Source organism: Prinia subflava, chromosome 13 (assembly GCF_021018805.1).
Source record: "Prinia subflava isolate CZ2003 ecotype Zambia chromosome 13, Cam_Psub_1.2, whole genome shotgun sequence".
Taxonomy (NCBI): Eukaryota; Metazoa; Chordata; class Aves; order Passeriformes; family Cisticolidae; genus Prinia; species Prinia subflava.
This window is the reverse complement of record NC_086259.1, coordinates 17,699,724-17,727,147: the sequence shown is the minus strand read 5'-3', so window position 1 is coordinate 17,727,147 and position 27,424 is coordinate 17,699,724. Positions and strand designations below refer to the sequence as shown.

General features: G+C 42.4%; 1 protein-coding gene across 3 annotated transcripts in view; it reads right to left on the bottom strand.

Moving 5' to 3' along the window:
* Positions 1 to 1,030: 1,030 nt before the first annotated feature.
* CDH13 (cadherin 13) overlaps positions 1,031 to 27,424 on the bottom strand; it is a 440,900-nt gene continuing 414,506 nt past the window's right edge. For 2 of the 3 annotated variants that reach the window (XM_063410982.1, XM_063410983.1), the window contains 3 exons: positions 18,591 to 18,824; positions 17,194 to 17,409; positions 1,031 to 3,044 (listed from right to left, as the gene is read on the bottom strand). In XM_063410982.1, the coding sequence (XP_063267052.1) occupies positions 3,037 to 3,044; positions 17,194 to 17,409; positions 18,591 to 18,824 (458 nt within the window). In that variant the 3' untranslated portion in view covers positions 1,031 to 3,036. Of the gene's footprint in view, positions 3,045 to 17,170; positions 17,410 to 18,590; positions 18,825 to 27,424 lie in introns of those variants that run through there. The other variant, XM_063410981.1, reaches the window with a different exon arrangement.

Here is a 27,424-nt window from a genome sequence, read left to right as displayed (position 1 = left end):
TTTTGTTTCAACAGCCTACAGCCTTTTCAAGTGAAATGAATTTTACAAATAAAAGGGTTTGTGCACGTTACAAAACGAGAATCAACAAAGTTCACTGCCTTTCCAGCTCCAGACAGCATTTCTGTATCTACAAACACAGACTGAAATAAATGTTGGTGGGACTAAAATAGCTGGGTAGGAGTAAAGGGTATATTATAAAAACAAATGTTAAACATGATCAACCATTAGAAAATAATACAACCAATTTTGTAAATTTTCTGCTTTTTCATTACCTTGTCGAAACATGGATAAATCATTGTTGCTCCTTTGTTTCAGGAAATGGACACTGTTTTTTTTTTTTTTTGAGCCAGAGGTGACACCCTTTATTCAGGTAGGAAAAGTGAGATTCTGCTGTGGTTCCTCACTGGTGTCACTCTGTGAACGTGCCAGGCTGTGTTAAATGGGGACAAACATTAACGTGGCAGCTCCATCTTCTCCTGGCATGGTTGGGTACACCTGGGAAAGGCTGGGAGCAGGAACAGGGAAATTGGGAATGGAGGCTTGGATGTACCTCGGGTCAGAGCCTCAGCCAGACTCTGACCTCTCTGCACACCAAAATCCTGCAGTGGGTCCAAGAAGAAAGATCTTATCCTTGGGCACAGGGTGTAGGGAGAGTCTTCCCCTTGTTGGCGTGGCTCCAGGCAGAAGAGATTTCTTTTTGTTCCTCGTTTTGGCTGCCCTTGGAATGATTCACCAAAGGCTCTGTGAGCCTTGGTGTAAAGCAGGGCTTTTCTGGGATTTGACAGAAATGACACCAAAGTCAAGGGGGGTCTTCCCAGGTGGGCTGGGCTGGGTGGAGAGAGGAAAGAAGCAAGTAGAGAAGAGTATTTGTGGGGCAGGGTAATATAATTTCTTTTATTGGAGATAGAGGTTTTGTAGCTCAAAGCACAGGAACATCTTTGGGTGCACTCATTGAACAAACACGTCGGAACTCCAGAGGTGCCATACAGCGGGTAAATCTCTCCTTTTGGAAAAATCTGCTTAAAAGTAATATATATTTCTATATATTTTTATTTTTTTAATAAAAAAGACGTGATTGTTGATGGCAAAGCAGCAGCATGGGGTCAACACAAGGCATGGGCAGGGAGAGGGGAGGAGAAGCTGTGCCCAGGTTAATGTTTGGGATCAGGCACGTCCCTGTGGGGTGCCTGAAGCTGCCAAAGGCACTCCTGGTGTCCCTGCCCTGTCCCACTGTCCCTGGGGTGCCACTCTGGTGCCACAGAGGCTCCTGAGGGACCAGGGGCAGATTTCACTTGCTCAGGGCCGCAGGAGTTAAGCTGGAAGAGAAAAACTGGTCTGAAGGCAGCTCATAACTTATCGAGAAATCTACAGTGTTAGGAAAGCTCACAACACAAACTCATTTTTCCTCTGTCGCTGTTGTTATTACTCCTTTTGATTAAAAAAAAAAAAAAGGAAGAAAGAAAAAAAAAACCCTGTTTCATATTTGGTACAATGCAGGAAGTTGGAGAAAAGCTATTGTACAGCAAATTTTAACCACCAACACACATTTAATATCTAGTGTAGCATTATGGGAAACTAAATATACGTCTGGACTTATTTTTTAATGTTTCCAAAAACCTTTACTATCGAAACATATACGTGGTGTGGAAGATATGCTCATCATCTCACTGTGGCAAGGATGCCATCGAGTATGACCCATAAGTACTGTAAAAATGCTAACTAAAGGATGCAGCTGCAAAGTTCTATTGCATAAGGAAGCTTTCTTGTTCAAACTTTAAATAAGCAAGTTTATTAAAATATTCTAAGACACTTACCTTACCCTAGTTACTGGCAAGCTCTAATAAAAGCCACAGTCTGTCACTAGTATACTTTTTTGTGTTAATTTTATAAAAATTTGGTGTGAGCTCTGATGGATCATTTACAGTTTATTAACAAGATGATCATCTTCATACAGTTAGAAGGATTTTTTTCTTTTTTTTTTTTTGACCTTACATGCTCACAGAATAAAAAAGGATCCATATTCATAGAGAACAAACACCCTTTTTTTCCCCATGTCTGCAAACAGGTGTGGTAAGTTTACACACACAAAGAAATGCTCTTGTTACTCTTAACTGGAAACTGTGTGTACGTGTGTATGTATGTATATATATATATATCCCAAAGGGTGGATTGGTGAGTTTGTGAGGGGATTTAGGGAACAGGGACCTGTGCTGCTCCTGGACAGAGGCTGGGACAGGGATCAGTGCTCTGGCAAACACCGAGCCTTGCTGTGATGGTGATAAAAACATTTCCTCCCCTGCCTCAGCAAATTTCAGCCCTTCAGCCCCCCAAATCAGGCTGAGCTGAGCAGGGACCACCCTGGGCTGCTCCTCTGGGCTCGGGGAGAGCAGTTCAGGTCAGGACCAAGCCCCAGGGCTGCGTTTTGTGTTTGCTGAGCCTGAGGTACGAGCAGGGCCGTGCCGGAGCCCCGCGCTCCGAGCAGCAAACGCAGCAGGTTTAGCCGTGGTGGGGCAGCTACAGCTCATCTTCTTCTGCTCCCTCCCTTCTCACCCTCCAGATGAACACTTTATAAAAGCTAAACCTGTGGTATAACTCTTCTCTCTATATAAATATATATATATATATATACATACACTCATACATATACAAATACTAACCCACAGACAAAATATTTTCTGAACAGTTGAATAGCAACAAGTCAACAGATAGAAAAAAATGGAGTCAATCTGGTTTGTTTTGTTGTTTCGTTTTGTTTTTCTGCTCCCCCGAGGTCGGGTTTGGATGTCATGGTCTTTGAACATTCAGAGAAAATTTTGAGTGAACCTTGTGTCCTGCAGGAGGGATCCAGGGACAGAGGGCAGAGGGCTGGAGGCCGTCGAACACCAAGGTTGAGTGAGATTGCAAACTAAACTGGAGCAACTGAGGCCGAGGAGTGAAGAACAGCAATTGTAAACTGCAATCTTCAGATCTGACGGGTTTTTCCTTCTTCTCGTTGCCGTGGCAACTCGGTAGGACAGCTTCAAATGGCAGGAATCCTTACAGACCTAAAGGAGGAGACCGGGGTGAGTATTGCTATGCAAATCACAGATCTTTGAACTGCCCGGGTTTCTTTTCCCCCCAGTCCAGTCGCTGGTTGAGTGCATGGACATTGGCAGTAGTTAAATATCAATTATCCGGGTCCAGAAGCAATAATTTGTGAATGCAGAAATCTCCAAGAGGAAACCCCAAAATGCCACGTGGGGCAGTCAGAGACCTTGGTGGTGCAGTTCTACAAGATGGAATGTGGTGAGGGGATAAATCCTGAGCCAGGATTCCCCTGGGAATGTGGTGAGGGGATAAATCCTGAGCCAGGATTCCCCTGGGAATGTGGTGAGAGGATAAATCCTGAGCCAGGATTGCCCTGGGAATGTGGTGAGAGGATAAATCCTGAGCCGGGATTCTCCTTGGAATGTGGTGAGGGGATAAATCCTGAGCCGGGATTCCCCTGGGAATGTGGTGAGGGGATAAATCCTGAGCCGGGATTCGCCTGGGAATGTGGTGACAGGATAAATCCTGAACTGGGATTCCCCTTGGAATGTGGTGAGGGGATAAATCCTGAGCCAGGATTCTCCTTGGAATGTGGTGAGAGGATAAATCCTGAGCCAGGATTCCCCTGGGAATGTGGTGAGAGGATGAATCCAGAGCCGGGATTCCCTTTGGAATGTGGTGAGGGGATAAATCCTGAGCCAGGATTCTCCTTGGAATGTGGTGAGGGGATAAATCCTGAGCCAGGATTCTCCTTGGAATGTGGTGAGAGGATGAATCCTGAGCCGGGATTCCCCTGGGAATGTGGTGAGGGGATAAATCCTGAGCCGGGATTCCCTTGGGATGTGATGAGGGGATAAATCCTGAGCCAGGATTCCCCTTGGGATGTGATGAGGGGATAAATCCTGATTTCCCCCCATCAGTTACATTTGTGCAGGGGACAAGAAAGTGCCAGCCCCTCCCCTGCACACCTTGACAAGCAAAGAGCAAACAAACAACATCTTTTGAATAATAACTCTCTAACTGAGCCTTAGAGTTTGTGAATATACCAGGGAATAAAAGGCCTGGTGTATCATGTTAATGTTGCTACAGAAATACAAGATTTATATGAGGGGGTTTTATTAAATAAAGAGAATGTGGCACTTGAATTCTGTTTTAGATGGACTCTCTGATAATTCTAAGGCAGTAAAGAAACTCAGAAAGGAGAGTTTAGGAACAAATTTAACTGTAGCTCACACTCAACCTATAAAACCGGGGAAAGAGACATCAAAACTCACTCAGCAAAAGTTTGTCTAATATTTATTGTATCTGTACACTTAAATGATTGTAATATGGCAATACTGATAGTTTTGTCACCACCACAGAAGTGTAATGGTCAATGTTAGATACTGATTTGTGCTCTTTAAGAAATTTTAATTATCTGCTTGCCTTTTAGGGCAAATCAATTTTAATATAGTTATTGATAAGGCTGTTTTGTTTTATCTGTTTCTTTCTTGTTATCATTTGAACTGATGTCAATATTGAATTCTGCAGCAATTCAGGCACCTGGATGCCAACACCTGCCTGGCCCCTTCCCTGCACCACTTCAGTTCTTGTAAACAAAGGTAAATAAAGCAAATTAATTGTGAGAAATCCCCAGAGGTGCTGATGGATGGGGCTCACCAAAGTGAGAATTTTAACTGAGATTTCCAAATAGGACAAAATCTGGGATTGTTTGGCATATGGATTTCTTAGCCTGCTGCTTAGAGAAAAGGTCTGGTCACAAAATCAGGATCCAGACTCGCATACAGGAGATTTATGGTCATGACTGCTAAAGTCTGGATAGTTTTGGATTAGGGATTCCAGCTAGAACTAAATTCTCCTAAACAGCCTGATCTCCTGGGTAGTGAAAAGAAAGAATTGGAGACTCCGATCTCACAGACAAGCTGAAAAATAACATTTCCAGATCCCAATGAAGCTCAGTGTCATTAGAGGGCATTTGTTTAGTCCTGGCTCAGAGGAGCTGACTCTGGCCCTGGCAGTGATGGAGCTGCTCTGAATCCTGAGGAGATCCTTGCAGCTCTCCCTGCTGAGGACGGGCACTTGCCCGTGATGGATGAGCAGCTGAGCTGCTGTGCAATCCACAGGCTGCAACGTCACCAGAGGGATCTGTCACACAAAATTTATAAATCCCCCACCAACTCCAGCAGCTGCACCAGCAGCCTGTAAATAAGGGGCAGGGTTTGGTGATTTATGTGCACACCTGAAGAAAAGCTTGTAAGTTTTACATTATATTGACAGACATAATGAATGTTGCTAGCTTTCATACACGTTGTCTTTCCTGAGTAAGTGATGTACAAAAACTTGTTAGTCCAGCTTTAATTAGGAATCCTTTTCCTTTGCCATTTTTGTATCTGTTGGAGGCCAGTTTGTCTCTCACAATAAACTCTTGATCCTCCCTGTTATCCTACCCTGTTCCTTACTCCTTTCTCCTCAGAGCTCTACAATCCCTGCCTAGATTTTCTTTCACTGATATTACTTCTCAGCTTCATCCTTTCTTCCCTTTGATCCATTTAATCACATGCCTGAAAATCTGATGTTCCCTTGGCTCCTGGGACTATCTCCTCCTATAATTTCTCTGATTTCTCTAATCACATTTCCAGCCTGTCCTTTGGTCTCATTCCTCCAGTTCACTTTTTTTAGGAAACTTTTTTTCCCCCTGCTTTGGTTCCCTCCCCTTCTCAGTGACACCATCCATTCCTGCTCAGCAATAACATCGGTGCTGACAGTTCAGAGCTCTTACTCTCTTTTCCCACTTTTCCATTTAGTCTACAACATCAGCCTCTAGCTCTGACAACTTTTGGATGTTCTCCTGACAGCTCTGCAGAGCTACAGCTCTTAAATCTTTCCCCTAAAACACTCCCTGCTTTGATTGCTCAGGACAGCACCGTCACCCTGCCTCTTGCTCGAGCCTGAAAGCACAAACAGACCAGAGGAGGGTTTTCTCCTGGAATCTCCTCTCTGGGTCTGTGTATTTAGGTCGTGTCAGTCTGGAGGATTGTCTCTCACACGCTGTCCCAAAGGGATTTTTGTAGCCATTCAAACTAAATCTCCTGCCCAGGCTCTCACTCAGCAGGTTTGCAGCGTCTTTTCTGAGCCCTTGACAAGCTGAGCTGCCCTGTGCTCACCTCCTGTACAAAATGCTGTACAGAGAATTTCCTGCTCTGCCCCTTTGGCAAAACCTCTGCTGCCTCTGCCCCTGCACATTCCTGGAGTTTCCCTGCAGGACCTGTTCCTCCTCTCATTCCCAGCCCGTGGTGACAACTCCCCTGATGTGTTTTCAGGGAAACCTGGACACCTTTCCACAGAAAGCTGCTCCCAACATCTGCTGCCACTTGCAGAGGGTGCCAAGACTACTCTGAGTTCAGCTAAGACCGAGGTTGTGTTAAAAGAATTATTCCAAACTCTGCCTGGAAGTCATTAATGGTGATTGTCCTTTTGCACAGGTGGGTTATTAAAGGAATATTGAGGTGGGGGTTTTTTTGTGTTTTGTTGTTTTGGTTTGGGTTTTTGTTTGGTTGGTTGGGTTTTGTTGTTGTTGTTGTTGTGGGGTTTTTTGGGTTTTTTGTTGGGTTTTTTTTGGTGTTTTTTTGTTTTGGTTTGGGTTTTTTTGTTTTTTGAGGGTTTTTTGGGGGTTTTTTTGGTTGTGTGTTTGTTTTTTGAGGTTTTTTTGAGGGTTTTTTTCAGCACTCAAAATTATGGCCTGTAAAGTTTCAGCGGACAAACATCTTTGGTAAGTAAGAATATGCAAGATCAAATCTGTCTTGGTTCTTTCTATTGCACACAAAACTGATTGGAAATTGCTCCTGTCCTAGAGAGCATCAGTCTTTCAGCTTCTGTGCTTAGTACAGAGTGTCAGTTACAAATTTACTTTCTACAAAGAGTCTGATAAGGTCATGTAAGGTGTTAATTGGCCAAATGGTCTGGCCAGTAACTCCCTTAACACAATATCTACAGGAATTGAGGCTAACCAAAGTATTCCCTGGAAAACTCAACTCTGAATGCGAGGAAATCCACTCAAACCAGCACAGCTGCTCTCGTACAAACTCACTGGGTGCTCTGAGCCTCTGGTCCACATCTGAAATCTCTCTCTCCTCCCAGCTGGATTTCCAGTGTTCATTATCATTTCCTGTACAGGGATTGCAGTTTTCTTGTTGGCTTCTCTTTTTCTTTATTTTCCCCATAAAGAAGGAACAAATGAAAGTTCCTGAAATGCTCACACTCAGACAAATTTTTAGTCTGCTTCTTATTTGAGCCCCAGCTCTAACCAGCTCACCTGGTGACTTTGCCACTCACTTTGATGGGGTTCTATTGTTTTTTAATTTCTTTTTTTTTACCCATTCTTACGTATTTTATAGCACAGATGATTTGATTTAAAGTTTGCAGCTGGCAACAGCTCATAAAATATATTAGTGTTTAAGGAATACTGTGAGCATAAAATGTGCAAAAATGCGTGCAGGGAGCACATTTGCTGATCAATGAGAACTATTTCTTTTAAGAACTTAATTCCCTGGTAAGCCTGTGCCTGGCAGGTTTAGATCTGCACACTAATGATAATTAGGCCTAGTAATTATTTTATTTTCTTTTTATCAGCTCTGTATTCGTATCTGGCCTCAGCACTCAAGAATTATTGCACACCATGTGTTGTTTTAGATGCAATTTGACAGAAATTACCTGCAAGGAGTGATTTGCTGCCCAAGGCACTCAAGCCACAAAGAAAGTTGGGAATTTTTGCTCTTATCCTGTCCCTTCCACCTTTCCCTTTGGGTATCCAGGGATGCACAGCAGCACTAAGTGAGCACAACTACAGGGAACTTAATTCTCCAGAAATATCCCTCATTTCAGTCTCTAATGTGATCTTCACCAATTTTATCTCACAGTTCTCCTCTGCTCTTCTCCCTCTTAATACCTGAGAGACACATTCAGGCTGATTCCTCCTCAGATAGCAGTGAGACAGTGCCAAAGGTGTTTCTGAATTGTGACATTTCTGTCAATGGGCTCAGATAACAGAGCAGAGCACGTCCTCACCACAGCTGGTGCCTGTTGGCACCAGGGCTTTGGCTTTGGAAGGGGAGGGTTGCTTCTGACAAACACAGTGAGAGTTTGTCTGGATTAAGGCACTATCAGCATTATTAAAAATAACTATACTATGGGGATATAGGTCTAAACACCCAGGGTACCCTCTCAGGATAGGGGGAATCATGACATGGAAAATTAGATGGAATGAACCCCTCTTTCCACTCAACCAAAGGCTGTATTTGGAGTTGATGATGGTGGCTAACACCACAGGAAAGCCCTGAATTAGGATTTCAAATGCTGATTTGCTTTGAAAAGGTGCAATCCACCAAACTCAGCCCAAGTGTTCCTAATGTTGGCTCCTTTAATGCCTACAGAGACAGCTCCCTGCCTCTTTCACACTGGGCTAACTCGAGGTTTACTCCTCGTGTTTACCCACACAACAGAAGAAAATGGAGGGGGAAGAAAAGACACATTATTTAAGACAAAGGTTTCATAATCTGCATTCCAGGGAGAAAGGAACTGGTCGGATGTAAATTCATTCCCTTGGCTGAGGCTGCCAGGAGCTCATATCCCAGCAGAACCCTTCCCTTCAGTGGTGTTTGCAGGACTTCTGAGCTCAGAAAATGCTTCCAGCCTTCCCTGCTGCAGCCAGAGCTTTCCCTGAACACATTTACACATTAGTGACTCAGTTTCCTGCTTATTTTAAAGAAACAGGTCTAAACTGAGTAATTAAAAGCCCTTGAAAGATGTGCTCCTTATGAGACCAAGCTCACCCTCTGTTACACAGACTCTGCCTCTACATTGCAGTTAAAACCTCATAAAAATTAAAGGCATTTAAGTTTCCTGCTGACCCTCTGTACAGGAATGAGCTTTACCCAAAATGAATTCATCCTTTAATTCCCATTAAAATAAGAGAGTTAACGCAGCTGGAGTTTGGAGTTCAGCTCATGCATGCTCCATTTCTTTCAATTACCCTTTCATCAGAAATATTACATTAATCTGGCATAATTAAAAGTCTACATTACATCATGGACTTTATTGAAACCTCAGTAATGCTGAAGAGGTAACAAAAATGATAGAAGAGATCAGCACCGTGTTTCTGATTAGGCAGCTAATCAACACCCAGGTACTTCTTTCCTGGATTTACCATCTAGGAAAGGTCATTAATTAGAGGCATAGTTATTAGAACTTTGAAAAATGGAAATTAGTTTCATGTGGATCACTGGTTGATTTGTCACAGGTACCTTTCAGCCCCAGAAGTTTCCCACATTGTTTGCACCATGTGCCTATAAAGTATTATGAATTTCCCCCCAAATCTCACTGAATTTGAAGGAGTATTCCCAGACAGACACCCTGTGTTTTCATTCCTGCAATTAAGAAATTTGGGGGTTACATCAACCAGAGCAATCTGGTGATCTCACTGGGCACAACACCTTGGGGAAAAGTTTATAGATACTCCAAAAGTAAATTAGTTCATCCTGAAAATTTGCATCTTATGAGATCACACACGATTTGCTCCTCATTTGTGTGAGAGGTGATTTGAGAGCTGTTCAGGACAGGAGAAGCCCCGTGTGTGTCTGGGCTGAGTGTGTGAAGTGAGATTTGCACTCAGAGCCTCGGTGGGCTCCCGTAGATCAGTGCCAGGGCTCACTGCAGGAGCTGAAACGCTGCCACGTGCTCTGCAATCAGCCCAAATTGGGAAGGCACAGGGGAAATGTGCCAATCCCAACTCACCACGTTCCCCCTGCTGAGCTCATTTCACCCCGGCGACACCAGCGGAGGGGATTTCCCAGAGCGGCTCTCACACCGCTAATTTATTATAATTATATTTATTATCGTCATTTATCATTGCAATTTATTATATTTATTATTACAAGTGGCAGATCCAAAGCAGGTCAAAGTGCTCCTCTGACCCTGCAAGGGCACTGCTGAATCCTTGTTTGTGCCTCCCCTCTTCCCTGCCAGGTACTCACACACACTCCTTGTGTAATGAGCTGTTCCTAAGTGCAGAAAAGAAACATTTTCTGAAAGAAAAGTTGCTCAGGTGAAGTAAAATTCCAACAGTCCCTGCTTAGAAATTCAGAGCCGTGTGCTACCCAGCCCAGTGCTCCCCTAGGTTTATCAAATAAAACACCTTCTAACATAATTCCTCTTCTCCAGGGAGATGAAGAATCTCACTGGGAGAGAGGGAGTGTTAGAGTAGAACAGCCAACATGTACTCCATTATTATTTTTTAAAATTGATGTGAATTTCAGTTGGATACTTCGCCAAAGCAGTGCTGCCTTCATTTAAGCAATAGGGAATAAATGCTTCCTTCATTTTTCAGCTCTGTCAAAATTAAACAATTGCAGAGGTAGCTGCCTGCAACCTGCATGGATATTTTCTCGTGCTGCAATCTGATAAATTGAACGGAATGGTTGAAAATATTCAACAAGTGAAAGAAATAAGTACAATTTTGAAATAGAAGCACTGAACAAGTCTGCTGATTTTTTTTCGTAGGGATGCTGAAAATGAAATGCATCAGCTGTAGCAGGGAGCCAACCTTTTAAAGCCCTGGAAGCTGCTCAGGCAGTCAGATCTCATCTCCCACAGCAGCACAGCACAGGTTACCCCCGGTTTTAAATAAGCAGAACATGAACAATCCAGACACATTCTGATCTGTAGGTACAGACTAAACCCAGCTTGAAATCCTAAATTAATCATCTGAAGAAATCCTTGCTGAGTAAGAATAAAGACTAGAGTGAAGTATTATGCTCAGAAGCCACAGAAAAGGCAAATCCAAATGAGAAAATTGCCAAGTTTGGCTGTTTTGGTATCAACCTGCTCATTTCAAATTTTTTGAAGAACTGCTCCTAAACATGGCCCTCACCTAAGCACCAACCAGTGACCTATCCCAATTAATTATATGGAAAAAGTAAGGCCTTGACAGGTACTCTGGAATACTCCAAACATTAATGGCCTTTTTAAAGGGCTTTGTAAGTGTCCACTGGTATTACAGAAGCAAAGGCAACATCATCAAACCTTTAGGCACCACAAATCTGCTCCTAATCTTTCATATCCTGCCCAAATCTGAATAGGAAGCTTTTTACATTGAATTATTTGGATGTCACAGAGTGGGAAAATAGCCAAGGACAGACAGGGTGAAAAGAAACAAACATCCCACAGTGCATGGTGACCATTAATGGCAGAAAAAAATAATTCAACTGGTCACATATTCAAAGCCAGTTTTTAATCACAGGCCACTCCAGAGCAATCCTGGTGATAACGATCTGAAATCCGATATTTACGCGGCTTTAGGAAGCTGTCCAGAAAAGAAACACAAAACATTATATATCAACAATCGCTGTGAAGCACTGTTGAGAAAATGAAAGCATAAAAGCGTTCGCTTGGATTCACGGCACTAAATGGGCCATCAAACCAATCTCTAAATGTCCCTTTCGTGCCTCCAGAGTGACCACCAGCAATAATAACTTGCTGCTAGCGTTGCTCCCTTTTTCAGGGACACTCATCTTCCAAACTGCCCTGCTTTTTCACCCTTTTTTTCACCTTTGGACGGTTCCAAACGCGTGCAAAATGTCATTTCCCACCTAACTGACTCAATAAAATGTAATGTTTTAGGCATGTTTAAATATGCTGATGTTTGTCTTGCCTGGTGTACAAACATCCTGTCCTCAATTATGGACATCCATATGGATTCCTGGGCCGTTCCAAGCCCCAATAACTTTAGGTGGGCTCCCAAAATGCACAATATGTTGCAGGTCTGGAAAAAACCTGCAGAGAAATCAGAGTGGACACAGCTCTGAGGTAAAAGTGAGATTCAAATCAAAGCTGGCTCAAATTGAAGCAGCCCCTTGACTCCCAAAGCATATTTTCCTTAATAATCAACCAAAATCTTTAAGGACACAAATAGAAATGGTGGTTTTCTCATCTATTTCAGTGATATTTAGCTGCCAAAATAATAATATTCATGTGGACCAAAGCATCTGTGAAAAAGGCAATGAGTGATAGTGGATATTGCTGCTGTTATTTGAGATTTAAATCACTGGAACTCACTAAATATCAACAATCTCCAATTACTTGGAGAGCAAAATTTAGGTGATATTTTAGGTACCTACATGGTTGTGTTCTAGCACAATTGTGTTCAAATTAGAGCAGTGCAAAAAAACCCCCAAACACCCCAACAAAGCACCCTTCACATAAAACTCTCCGATTTTGATAGTTTTTGCAATTCTAGCCAAAATAGGGATATTTCACTCCTCGGAAATGGGAAAATGTATCTTGTAATCTTCTTAAGTCTTTTAAATTAAATTTATTTTCACTTATTTAAAAACTAAACTGCTCTGAAAAGTAGAAAATTGCTGTAGAAGATTAAAAGGTGCTAAGAGATCCTGAAAGGCAGAAAACTTCAACCAACAAAACAAAGAAACAAACAAGAAGCACCGATTTTAGCAAATTCACCTACTGGGAACCCTTTCTCTGATGGTTCCTCTTTTGGATTTGTATGGAACAGGGATGAACTTCTTTTTTTCTTGGGAAAACCCAAACACTCTGCTGTAAAAATTGAATTGTTGAGCCCTGGAGCAAAGGTTGGGTGAGAGATAACTCTGCAGGATTAACTCTGCCTGGCCAGCTCCGTGGAAATTCAAACACACCAATTAAATATAATTCGATTTGGGTTATTATTATATATTTTTTTGGTGGTGGTTTAATAATCAATACGTCATTTTCAAGGGGGAAAAAAAGCCACCTGTATTTGCTCTATTGGGCCTGTACCTGCATTCCTCAAATCAGAAAAAAAAAAGAAAAAAAAAGAAAAAAAAAGAAAAAAAAAAGAAAAAAAAAGAAAAAAAAAAGAAAAAAAAAGAAAAAAAATATATATAGTGAGAGACAGCCAGCACTAAATAGGAAAGGTTTGTGGAAATTACAAGGAAATTATATTCTCTAAGGCTTCTTTGCAATTGCAGCTCAGAAATCTGTGTCTCTGTTTTTCAAACACACCTGAGGCCTTTCACCCTGACTTTAACAAATTAATTGCAATATGGAGACCTCCACCTTATTTAATTTCTTTAAGGCAGCATTTCCCCCCTCATCTGGCACCTCACTTTCTGTTCAGAATAATGGAAAACTTCACTTATTTCAGCTCAGGTCAACTTATGTCTTTGCTGTCCACTGGCCAGGTGAACAAAAAAGCTTCTTATCCGTGGTTGATAGTCAAAAAAGATAAAAAATTGGGTTTTTTCAACATGAAGTATTCAAACCACAGTCTTTTTATAGCAAGGAAATTTAAGTAAAATATGCAACTATTGTGACATGACTATTGTGTCTTTGGTTGCTCTTTAATTCCCTTCATTCCACACATTTGAATCTAACGTTGGTCTTTTATGTTGGCAGAATATAAAAGAAGATATGAAATGCAATTACCATTCTATGATTATGCAATTAAGTGAAATAGTTATTATAAAATCAAAAGCCCAGAATTCAAATACTCCCTTAAATACTAATAATAATATAAATAAGTTGTAATAGATCTGAAGCTAATTTCTGCCAACCAGAGTGGTTTGATCTCAGCCTCCCATAGGGCCTGGGGGAGATTTTGCTGCTGACTTTGTTGTGGCAATATGCACAAATTTGTTTTTTGCTTGTTTTCTTTTGCCTCTGTCTCCATCCCTCATCCTCCTGGAATGTTGCAGCTGCTCTCTCTTATTTTTTCCTCTGCATCTGAGCTACTAAATTCTGAATTATACCTGAACATTTGGTCCTGTCTCATCTCCAGTGATGGCAAGGAGAAGCTGACAGAGGACAAAATGCCACCACAGGAATTCTCACCTTAAACACGGGCTCTGCTTTAGTGACAAGTGACAATATTCTCTCCAACATTTGTCACCATTACCTATTGCAACTTTGGAAACTCCTCTGCCTGCCCACTCTCCATCATTCCAGCCTGACCTCAGTAAATCCCAGTGGTAACTAGGTTAAAATACAAAATATACAAAGACGCTCCTTTTCCCAATTAACTTCGTGTTCATCACCTTTTCATTCCACCTCGTTGTTTTGTTGTGCAAACCTGCCAATATATTTTGGGCACCTCATATTTTCTATTTCTGGCTGCCAGGAACTCCTAAATTTTTTTTGTTCCAACTCTGTCTCCCTTCCCAGGGGCTTCTGGGCAGCTCTGCAGTCTGTATCCCATTCTGTATCCCATTATCCCTCGATGCAGTGAGCACAGTGGGAAATCTCCAGGATGGGAGGAACTGCTGGGTTCTGCATCCATTTCAGTTTTAATCAGGCTCCTCACTTGTGTGCTCAGACACTTCAGAAATCTGCCACATCTGACTTCTTTCATGATATACGAGGGAGGCACATATTCTAAGTATAGATAATAATTGCACCATTTGAATGATAATACCAAGATGTTTTCTATAGCAAAGATATTCATGCAGGGCTCTTTTAGCATGAACAGCTCTTTCAGAGGGTTATCTATCCTCACACCAGATGTCAAAGACAAAAAGAAATACTTTGGCATGAGTAACAAAGTTCATTTGACTGAAGGATTTACCTCCCAGGAACAAGAGCCTCATAAAACACAAACACTGGGAGCAAAGTGAGCCACGTAAGGGCTTTTGCTAAAATTAAACCCATAACTTGCTACCAGAAATGGGACATTTCATCTGCTCAATAAGCACTAAAGTTCTCTTCGTTTTTATGGCATCATAATCTTTGATTACTCTGATAAATATTTGGACTACACAAAACATTGCAATGGAGCTAATCACAGTTATAAAAAATCTGTGTGTGGGAATGAATTGGGAAGGGGATGATAGCAGCACATTTCAGAGGAGTTCAAACACAGAACCACATTATTTTAACTGGCTCCCAGCCTCACTCTCTTCTGTCTCCATGTGGTCGTTCACACCTGAGGGAAATGCTCGGGATTTTTGGTGCTCACTGGCTTTGCATGGACGTGGTTGGGCAACAGTTCCAGGGATGCCTTAAGTTTTAATTCCATGTATTCCAGACTCTGTGCTGCCCAGGGGTGCAGCTCTGAGCTCACAGTCAGGGTCACTCAGCTCTGCACACAGCAGGGACACAAAACAAATCCTTCTCCTGCTGCACACCAAGGACAACTTTCAGCCCCAAAGCACAAACAAGGGTGGCTGGAGGGAGGAACAAGAAGGATGGGACCTCACAGCCTGGAGCTGGAATTGGACAATTAAACCCCAAAATGCAAATGGACCAAAACTTATCAAAGTGTGAGACCTTGTGACTGTTTGTCCATTTTGTGACCATTTTGGGTCCATTTTGTGACCATTTTGTGTCCACCTTGGGTGCAGCCCTGGCCAGGCTCTTGTCCTGCCCAAGGTGGATCCTGGAGACCTTTCAATAAATCTCTGCTTTATTCTCTGGCTGTGTCCAGTCTCTGTTCCAGGTCACCCTTCCCAAGGCATCACCAGAGATGGGATGACAGCCATGGAATACCCTTGGGGTGTGTTCCACCCACAGCCCAGCTGGACAAGACCTGTAGCCAAGAAGAGCAACTCAAAAAATGCTTTCCAATACTTCAAATTGGCTCTATAATTAAACCTAAAGAAAATGATCAGACCTCTTTGTGGGGGCTGTAAAGAACCAATGTGAAAATAACAACTTTCCAAAGTAAAAAGCTTTTCTCTACCTCGTTGTGTTCTGAGCAGATGCATTAATGTAAATAAAGTTCAAGTGCAAATCATGTCAGATAAGAAAGCAATTCCAGTGGTGAAAGTCATGCCTGCTGTAGCAGCAGCAACATTTATGAAGTGGCCACAAGGATATATTTGAATCAATGGGCTGCATATTTATATCACTGCCGCAGTGGTGTCACACCCTGTCAAATATTTTTAACTTATTACTCCTAACAGCTGAAGTTTGCATTTGTTTCCAGGAGACTGAGCCCAGACCAGCTGAACCAAAGCCAAGGCAGACACTTTAGATGTCACTGATTGAGACTAAGAACAGGAATGTGCACTTAGCATTTATAGAGTCCTTTTCATCTTCAAAGAGCATCACAAACATTAGCTGGTACCAGCTCGCTGCCAGTGACTTTCATGCCAGCCTTTTGGGATAAAAGGAGGAGAAAACACGGACAGGATGTGTAATCAAGCACACGCCAAGCTCAGATGTGCAAAGGATCTCTGCCTTGGCCTCTCCCCTGCCTCGTGGCAGATTTTATCTTGTGGAGAATACAACCTTTCACCATGGCTCAGGTTTTAAGTCACCATACGATGTATTCTGTTAAGATGAAGGTGCACAGTCCCTAAATAACAGATTTACTGTCATAGTTGTAGGATACAGCTATTCCTTTGAAACAGATAGAAATTCAAAACTAACACTGCATCAGAAATTTTGCTGGACTAGCCAGGGACAATCTCAGTTTAAATTGTGGATTCCATGGCTTTGAATTCCTACTTTTGAATCATTCTGGGATTTTTTTTTCCCCCACTTCCAATTCAAGTTAGCTTTCCAAATGGGATTGACAAAATTCCTTTCTCAGAAACAGCAGAGATTTCTTTTACCTGCCAGCCCTCTCTGCCCTCCAGCCCAGACTGGCCATTGGGTGATCAGCTCTGGGTGGTTCTAAGCCCAGGATCTCAAGTGAGCTCCTCACGTTCCAGTCACTTGCACGTTTTGTGTGGAGGAGTAGATTGAAGAGACAATCCTCGTTCTCCTGGTGACCCAGAACAGCCACTGTTACACCAACACCTTTAATCTCCTCTCTCTGGGCTTGATTTGAATTCGAGTGGGGAGAGATGAAAGCAAGCATTGCACAAATCTGCTACTACAGCTGGTACTTCTTGGTTTATCATATGTTAGCTCTGATTCCCTTTGATTCCTCTTGAAATTATTGCTTCTACTTCTTAATTTGACAATCAGGCATTCATTGTTAATTTTTTTTTACCATGAAAAATCCCCTTCCCCCACCTGTCTCGCAGCTATTCCCTCATGGAAAAATAAGCCGAAATTACAGCATTATGATATCAGTGTATGAAAGTAACCTCTCCTTTGGAGGGTTTTCTGATGCAGAGCACAAATGAGCAGATAAACAACATTTCATTACTTACAGCTCAGCAAAAAACTTACAAAGTAAACTGAGGAGTGAAAGGAGGGTCAGGGCCAGGCTGATGTGGAGAGCATCGCTTGCACTGCAGTCCATTTTGGATTTCTTGCAGGTACACACTTGTAACCTCAGTTCTGTGGTGTTGGTCAGAGGAGGTTTTCCAGAATCTGTCACTGAGATGGGGATGTTGTAATTGGCCTTTTTCAGGTTCTGCAGCAGGATGACCTGGGCATGGGTATCTGCAAAGGATGAGGGAGAATTAACCCAGTGTGGGTTGCTTGGAATGGTGAAGGGATCTGCAACATCAGATGTGCCAGTTAGTCATGGAAATCAGGAAGAAAATGAGAATACACTAAGAAAAAAAAACCAAAAAAATTGAACTGGATGGAAGAGACAGTACTGAATTTCTTTCATAGGCTGAAATCTAATTTCAAACTTGTTCCAAACCCCACCAAAAGGAAAAACTTGTAAGAGCCCCTTCTGCTTAGATAAATCACTTGGTCTGTGAATTATTGGCAGAAGTTGCCTGTGAAACCTAATATACACCATTGAAATGCTGGGACATGTCACCCCCCAAAATGACAAGAAAAGATAATAAATTTTCTTGCCAAAGGAAAAAATAACCCTTCTTGTCCCTGTGCATTGGGGTATTTTATTTGTGAAGAGTTTAAATACTTAATATTAGGATGTTTTTCAATTATATTGCTAAAGCCCATGCAAAGCTTTCGTGCTGTCCTATAGCAAAGCCTTGTGCACCTCATGCAAACAAATTGTGTGCCCTGAGACACAATCACCTTCACAAAATTAGAGTCATTAGTAGCCCCTTGTTGGAAGGCACGGAAAACAACAGCACAGAGGCAGGAGGTTTGCAGTGAAGGGCTGCTCTCCAAAAAGAGATGAGATTGTTTATTTCTTCCATTTTTATACATTTGTGGGTCTGGTTGTGGATTGGCTGCTGGGGTTACCCCCCTTCACCCCACTGGCCAGACCAGCTGTCAACCAACATTATGTTCAGGCTAGAAATATGTAAACAAAGGACAGTGAACAAAAACAAGAAAGGTTGTTTATGTTCCAGAGTGTGAGAAAGTGAAAAGCTGACCCTTAATATTGTACAGAAACTAAAGAACTGACTCCATCTTACGAACAAGTAGAAGTCTTTAAAAAAACTCAGAAAAACCAGGGCAACAGCCCCTCATTAACCCAAAAGGGGAAAGTTCAGCCAACATAACCAAAAAAGAAGCTGCAGGTTTCAGAGGTGGTGTGTTCCACAGGCAGGCCCAGCACTGCAGCAGCAGCAGTGGGTCCATCCTGCAAACCCTTCATGCAAACCCCCCTAAATTCCCCCAGTGCCTCGGGGGGAGTGCCCTGGGATGGAGGAACGGGAGGAACAAACACACAATAATCCAAATTCCAGCCTTACTGTTCAGCCTGTTGATTCTCCACAACTTTTCCGGGCCGGATTGCTTGCTGAGCTCAAATTTGAAGGGGTCTGTGTTGGGGTGGAGGTCTTTGTCTGATGCTCCCAGAACCACTACCCTGAGGTCTTTTGCGTCGTCACAAACTTTGGCCAGTGTTGGATAGAGGGACGGGACGTTGTCATTGACATCCTCCAAGGTGATGTGCAAAGTCCCTGTACCCGTAGCAGGAGGGTTACCTACAGGAAAAAAAAACAAACATCTGTTTATTAAATCACATTTCCATAAACTCCTCGCTCCTATTTGCACCTGCAGGCTTGCAAAGGGAAATAATTTTTATTGTTCTTACCTCTTTTATATGGAAATTATTGCTTAAAATACCTGATGAGTCACTCCTGTAAATTCATTGCTGATTTTCAGAATGAAGCCTGTCTGATTCTCTACAGTACGGAAAATTATTCTAAAGGAAACCTCTGGGAGAGGAATATTTTGAAGTTAAAATGAGAGTAGGACATGAATAGATATCTGGAACAGAATCTGTTCATCAGCACACACTGAGAGAAACATACTGGGAACTATCCCCCGGATAGATAGCACAGGATTAGGAGAATCAAGAATGAGACAAGTGAGAGCAAAAAGAGCCAGCAGAGAGGAATCAGGTGGTGTGGTGGGTGCCCAGAAGCAGAACAGGACCAGATCACTCCTAGCAGCCCTGAGGGCCGGGTGCAGTTGTCAGCAGCAGTGGAACCTGTCAGAGGCAGCTCTGGGAGGTGAGATGGGTTATTTTATTTATTCACAGTGCCAGCAGCGCTTTCAAACCTTCTGCAATGATTTGCCAGGCTGACCCGGACCCAGCTGCAGAGGGGAGGGTGTTGTTCATTCAGCACTACAAGCTCAGGGCTGTGAGTGACAAAGCAGCCCTGGTGGCTCTGGGGAGCCCCTCATTGCACAGGGGTCACCCAGCAGCTGACAAGTGCTAATAACTCCCAGCCACTGCAGACTGAGCCGTGACTCCAGCCCAGAGCACAACAGCTCCTTCCAGCCCCCTCTGGCACCCCGTTAAAAACACCTCAAAGTTTTCTGAGTGCATGTTTTGGCCTTTATTGTGGCCGGCACTTGACGAGGTCTCACCTGAAACGCTGCGCTCCTGGGTTGTTTATTCCTGTTTATTTTTTCTGGTTAGCACAGGGAGCTGTGATCCCTGCACTTCGCTGAGCATAAACGCTTCCAGAATGGATTCAAGAGGCTGCACTTAACCTGTGCAGCACCAGGGCGAGGTGCCACAGCATCTCCAGCTCAGCCCTGCAAGAGGTTCCCTCCAGCATCCTCACGCTGCCCTCAGCAGCCCAGGAACCTTTGAGAGGAAAGTTATCCACAGCACATTTAAATAAATCCAGTTATTGCTGTGCTGGGAGAGCAAACACCCCATGGTCTGGATCTGATAAAGTGCTGCCTGCTGCAGAACACAATTAGTCCTTTCAATAACAAATGTTACTAATGGTGACACTTCATCTGCTTCCTGCACGCAGAAATGCATCACAAAGGCAGAGTGCTCATCCTTCTCCAGCCTTGCCCTCCCCTCTCATCTCGCACTCTGTCATCAGAAGGGTTAGGGCTGAGTTCTTTTTAATGAAAAAGAAACTATTTTTCACTTTTTATTGGACTAATTGAATTTACAGAAAGGCTCCAACACGTTTTTTGTTCTTGATATATTATTAAGTAAAGTCATACGGCAGAATGGATGAAAAGACCATTGTAGTATTTGAAATATGATCATAAAAGCCAGCCTTTCATGCACTTAATTAAACTGCTGTCTTTAATTCTGAATGCATTATTTCCACACTGGACTGATAATGTCTTGTGCACTGCCCTTCTTATCTTTCTCTGAAGTCAGTAATATTAAAATCTGCCTTTTGAAATGAAGAAGCCAACAGCTTTATGGATGTCCTGCTATTTTGTCACGAGCAGATCTGGCTGTGTTTCCCCTGCCATGAAAATGTTTCACTCTTTGTATGGTTCAGGAGCTGGGCAAATACTACACACAAAATAAAAGAGAGAAAGGAAATTGCTCCTGTCCATTTCAATGACTTATTCTCTGCTTGGTTTATTTATCCTGATTTAAACAAAAATCTTTTGGTGATTTACGAAGACCTCCAAAAGAGAAACAAGCAAATGTCAGGGTCATAAAGTGGAGCTTGTTAACACATGTCATAAAAATGTAACAAGAAATGAATCAAGGAAAAATGCTCACAACTCATGCCCTGGGCATATATGACTTTCATAAATTTGATGGTATTATGCTGTTGAAACAGTTCAGAATCCCATGATCTCCAGACACCTTTGATTTTGAAAGGAAAGTTTCCCATAGAATATTTCAATTTTGAAGTAAAATTTTAATTTGTATTGTCAAGCTTATGGCTGGAAGCAGAATTAAAGAGCAAAGCAAGACCTGAAGGGTCCAACACTCCTCGGGAGCAGCTTTTCCAAAGAGCTCTACTTCCATTTGCCACTGACCAGAGCTGGCCAGCCCTCCTGAGGATGAACACTTTAAATATTTGGGTGCCCTTGGAGCCATTGGGAACAGAGAGAATTCCAAACTCCCAGAAATGGCACATCTGGGAATATATCCTGGCAATCACAGGAGTGGAACAGCACCACTGGTTTGTGGAAAAGCTGCTGAAACAGAGGCTAAGGATGGACAACTTCAGACTGAAATAAAATGAAAATTTGGTGGTGGAATGAGTCCCCTGTACAAGGGGCTGTTACCAGGAAATGTGGATTTTAAACTGGATTTTAGTGCTACCAGCATAAATGACCATGTCGTTACTGCCAATCAAAAAATTTAGTTTGAAAAGAAATGTTACAGAAAAAGATACTTTGCATACTTTTAATGCTTGAGTCTTAATGAAAAGCTGCACAGAATAATATCAGAATTATTAGTGTAAGGTCACATTATTTACACTGCTCTTCAAACAAGAACTCTGAGAACTCTGCTTTTCGTGCTTTCTAAGGATGCTGCTCTCACAATCTAAACACAAATTTCTGTCTCATCCCTCACGCTGGGATTTATTATTTTTTTTTCCCCTCCATGCACTGTTTTTCTGCTCAGAGGATCTGTGTGTGCAGGCAGGGCTCCCGTGCAGGCAGCTCTGCTCCGCTGCATCCCCTGCGCAGGATGAGCTCCCTGCATGGCTCAGCCAAAGCAAACGGGACCAGCAGAGGGGGAAAACACCAAATCTGGGTGTGCTGCTCTCCTCAAAGCCATGTGCTGACATTTTGTCCCTAATTCCCTGTGAATTCAAACTTCCCGTGTTTGACATATACATATAGGTGCTTTGTAAAATATATAAACATATAGGTGCTTTGTAAAATATATAAAATAAAAAATCGTCCAAAGTTACAACCCTTCGTTCTCCCCCCTCAGATAAAATATGCAGCTCCTGTTTTTGAGTAATTACATTTCAAAAAAGCACAGCTCTGTCAGCATATCAAATTGCTACTGACATATGCCATCCGTCTTAAGTACTGTTTTCAGCATTCTAATTTCTTTTTCTAATCATGAGTCCATGATGACAAATTAAAACAATATTTTGTGTGCAATTCATATTTTACTGAAATTTAAAATGGCAAGAAAAGGATGAGTCTTCAATTTATTTTCTCTTCTCAATTAATACAGCAATTAAGATAAGGGGTATAAAACTGGCTTAATTGGGTTGCCATGGGAACTAATTGCCTGATTTCTAAAAAATAGCGTGTTTTAGGTGGAATCAATCTATGGTAATTTAATTACGTACATCATGGAGTGAGAAGACAGGTTAGATACATGTAAGGAAAAGTTCTAATTGCAAACTGCCACACATCTCTTTGTTACTCCAGCTCTTCCTGGGTGTTGTGTGCTCCTGCTCATCACAGCGTACAGAATAATAACTTTTCTTTCTAATGATTAGCACTGCCAAGACCTGCACAACAAATGGGATTCGGGATTGCTTGGGTTCAGCTGCTCCTTGGAAACACGGGAAAAAGCGAAAATCTGATTCACCATTTCTTCATTTTGCCCAGGAAACCTGAAACTGTGCCACAGCTCACAACTGGACCCAGTCAGAGAAGCAAAGTCCAAGTAGTTTCTTTCTTAAATTTAAGTGTAGCTCAATGCAAACCCCAAACTCACAACTAAAATGACTTTTACTGGTGTTCATTCTCTTTGTTTAATGCAGCAGAAGTTCTTAAACTCCCAATTTTTGTCTCAGTAGCTCCCTGGTGACAGCAATGCCAGGGAGGGATGGTGGGAGCTCAGACTCTCTCTTTGGGGGAACATTTCTCCCTGGCTTTAGGTGGGACCCCACTGGGGTGGCAGCAGAAAAGGGGAATCCAACTTCAGCTTGAATTAACCCACCCAGCAAGGTCAGTGTGCCATTATTTGTCACTGGGTGACAGCCTTGGACAACACAGGAGGGTTTTCTGTGAGTCAAACAACCAACAATAACCAGAGATTCTGTTTTTAAAGAGATAGAGAAAGGCTACACAATGGGATAGTAATTCCACAGAAAAGAGTGATTATTGCATAAGTAAGGGAAATCTGGGGATAAATTATTATTCATGGCTCTAAAAGGAAATGGAGAGGCTAATTTTATCTTTTAAAGATTTCACACATTTTCCAGGTATTTTCTAGCTTCACCCCCAGCCATGGTTTCCTGCTCCCTTACTTTTCCCAGATTCCTGACTCAAACTTTCAGAATACAGGGGGGAAAAAAGAGAGATTCTAGCATGGCTGAATGAGAAAAACACGCGGGTGTTCTGTTTTGTGATCCTCATCCCAAATTTCCAGTGAATGACAGAATCTGCAGGGTGACACCACAGCGTGGCCACAGAGCACATCTGGAATTTCCACACGGGTTTCTCAGACCCAGGAAATTTCTCCTCTGAGTTTCACAGGGGTGTGCCTGGCAGAAAAGCTCCCAGTAATGCTGTGACACCGCGCTGGGCTCAGTGATTAGAGTGCTAAAATCCAGGAAATAAAACCATCACCGTTGTTGGCACTTCTGTTAATTGAGTGACACCTCTGACGCTTCCCAAGTTTGCATAAACCTGACTTTGCCCCATTATCAGCTCATTTTCGGATTAAACACAGTCCATGACACTTTAATGTGTTAACTCTGCTGCATGGTGTTTCCTACCAGGGTTTAATTTCTTCTTTAATAGGCCAGAGACTCTACGTTCACACAGGTCTTTAATAAAAAGTTTTCAAATTCTAAAGACGCTGCGTTGACCTTTTACTGAAATTAAATGTACTGAGAAAATTAGGATATTTCTTCCAAAAAGTCCTTTTTCAAGTGTAATGCACCCCCATTAAAGGTCAAAAATTTATTATCTATGAATTAATGCTGTTTCCATCAAATTTGCTGGTTCACATTGTTTCAGGTGTGTTTGGGAAGATACAGGGACTGTTCAGATCAGGAATAACATAATTCATACTTTACCACCCTGAGCCACAGTTAATTTGATAATGCTGAGAAATAATATTATAAAGGTCAAAAAGGAATCTCACAAAGAGCCAACTTATTTCCTGCAGTGGAGTGACTCCATTTTCTATGCCCCTTTCATTGTTCCTGTCCTACTGGTAAAGAGCAGTTTTGTGATGTCCCAAAAAAAGATAAAGATGTGATGGATTTACACAAGACTACAAAGCTCCAGGTTTCACTTGTGACAGAAATATCCAAGACTTTACAGATAAAAAAAAAATAAAATGCCCTGGCACTTGCTCCCTGCACTGAAGTGTAATAACAGGGAGTCAGTGCCTGCTGATGACAGATTCTCTACTGACATCAGCAAAAGGAGATGGAAAAAAGATCACTGTGGAGTTTGTTTGCAGCTGTCTGCACTCCTCTCCCAGGACAGAACTCCAGTGTAAGTTCATTTTATAAACAGGTGAGCCTGGAACACAATGGGACAACAGAACTCTTCTGCAAGCAGGTAAACTCTAGTGCTATGAACACTGAATAATATTTGTATTTATGCTTTAGCATGTGGCTAAAGTACAGGGTTTTATGATTTTAGAGTGATTCACTATAAATTCTGTTAAGGATTATCACAGCTCTGGCAGTGCCTGCCCTGCTGGGAGCTGCTCTGGGCTCCAGTTCCCTCTGCTGGGCTCTGCCCTGGGCACTGCCCGAGCTCTCTGTATTTCCAGGAAAGGACAGAAAAGCTGTGGCAGCTCAGGCTTCCTCAGTGCCTGTGCCAGCACAGCTCAGATTTGACCCAGAGATAATCTGAGAGGCCAAAGGAAATAAAAACTTCCACTGAACACTTTTGAAAAATGAATTTCTGCTAAAGTGTTTCTTTTTTTCCTCTCCTCCCTTTTTACCACAAGTCTGTCAGGCCAAGCAAATGACTTGCTCTGTTGGAAATGCCTCTAAATTTTCACTTTATTACCCTATTTCATTTGTCAGTTCTTAATCCTGCCTTTGGCTGCCCTCTCACTGAGGAGTCCCAGGCAGATTCAGTGGTATTAGACAGGCTCCACTTATTAACCTGAAAGAGAGACCTGCAGTCTGTGGACAATGCTGCTCTAAAGAGATGCACACAGCTATGCTCAGTCTGATTTTTTTCCACTTTCTAAGTTAACATAACCTTCTTTTAGAGTCCTGAAACAATCCTGTATTCATTTCCTGTCATTCCCCCACAATCTGCCTTCTCATCTGATGCAATATTTCGGGTTGGACGTTAGCTCTGATGGCTGGAGAGGCAAAGTGTGTCTCCCAGCCGTGCTGGTGCACATTGTCAGTGGCCTGGAAACAAATTTGGGAGCCCTTCCCAGGGACCCTGCCAGTCCCAGCTGTCCCTGCAGGGGACAGGGCAGGTCCCCAACCTGCTGAGATCCACTCCAGAACTTCCTTGGCTGCTTTAGCCACAGAGTCATTCCTCCAGGACAGCAGAAAATCTTCCCACTTCCCACCCCATCCCTAAGTTTCATGTGCTCCCCAAGCTGCCTGGTAATTAATGCAGAGGTGATGCAGGGCACAAGGATAATATCAGCTAATTAATCTCTGCTGTTTATTGCCACTCCCGTGCCCACGGCAGGAGGGCAGTGCTCTGGAATGAGCATTATTAACACCTTGGCAGGGCAGTCCCCAGTGCACACGGGTGGTTTGCAATCCTTGCATTCACAGGAGTCAATAATGCTGGAGAAGACGAACTCCTGCACGCACAGGGCTGCACAACCACAAATAAACACAATTACAGGGGCTGGAATCGGCTGCTGCCTCAGAGCCCCAGGTGAACTGGATTCCTTTTCTCTCCTGCTCCGCTGTTCAGTGCAGCTCTCCCTTCTCTCATTTTCCAGAGTGGGAAAAAAATAAAAATCTCAGAATTAAAAGCCATGAAATTCTGGGCTTAGGATAAATGAGCAAGGCCTAAGTTGCAACATGAAGGTGTCCCCCAAAATCCACATTACTCAGGCTGGTTCCCACAGTCAAGAGCCCTCATCTCCTTTCTCCATCTATTCCCTTTGACAATATCTGGCTTCACCTTTAAAACGCAGCTTTGTCCTTTGGGTAACCCCTCAGTAATATCCCAAAATTTTACTTTCATCATGAGATGACATTTCCCAGTGCACCTGATTTTAGGATGCATTAAAAAAAAATAAAAATCCAGTAGCAAGAAAAAGACAGAAATATGTTTAGTACTACATTTCCCCCCAGAAATTTCCGAAGGAAAATATGTATATTAATGTATAAGTAAATCATCACCTCAGCAGAATTTTTTTTCTGTTATACTTAAGGCAATATTTTCTTTCTCCTGTCAGGCCCTGCAAATGTTCCCTGAGTCATGTGCTTACAAAAATGTAGAATTACTCTCTTAAAAACAGCATTTTACAATTCATCACCAGGTCCAAACCAGCTGCAGCTGTGAAAAAATGTTAGCATATTAGCTGTTAGATTACAGGCAAATCTTTTATTTATTTTGTGCCTTTAGCTCAGGAGACTTGGAACATTCAGGATTTTCTCTTTCTTCCTCTGCTCCAAAGTCACTTGCTGAATTTTCCCTAGATAGGTTAATTTGGATTTTATTAGACAGGAGGAACTTTATTATACACAATATGCAAAAATGGTTGCATTTTAACGAGGGGTTTAGTTATGTTTTTATTGTTACTGTATTGAACAGATTATAATCCAGAATTCCAAGGATGAGTTGTTATTGGTATTTAAGTGCCTCAGGCACCCTGACTGCTCAAATATTGTAAAGAAATTAACTCAGATTGGGATGATTTATTACATTTCCAAGAACGTTTCTAGACTAATTGCACTTAGCACTAAGACATCAATGTAGGAATAAATGAGCAAAGTATAAACCTAAATTAAAACTGTTATAAATTTGAAGTTTTAAATTGATTCCTCTTTCTTCTATTTTCCAGAATGGTCTCTGACACATTTAGGTGTCCAGGCAGAGAAGTGCTGTTGGAACCCTGGGCACTGAGAATTTGGGATTTTCTGTGCTGACAGGCACTGACCCCCAAGCAAACACTGCATTGACCTGAGGCCGTGGAAAAGGCTCTAAAATTGAGTGACAGCACTGGGATTGTGGGTGTGGGGTTTGAATAAGAGTGTGTGGTATCACAGCGTGGAAAACTCAGAGTTTAAAGGTTTAGAATACAGTAATAGATATATATAAAGCAGGATGGAGGTTTTAGGGCAGAGGCCAGTCCTTCTTTTTCACCTTCTTCTTCACGGGTCTGGGTGATGTTTTGTAATTGGGTAGAAAAGTCCACATTGTGGGCCACAGGTGGTTGGTTATTGGGTTAAAAGTAAAAATAATTTAGGTGTCATTTCTTAATTGGACAGTT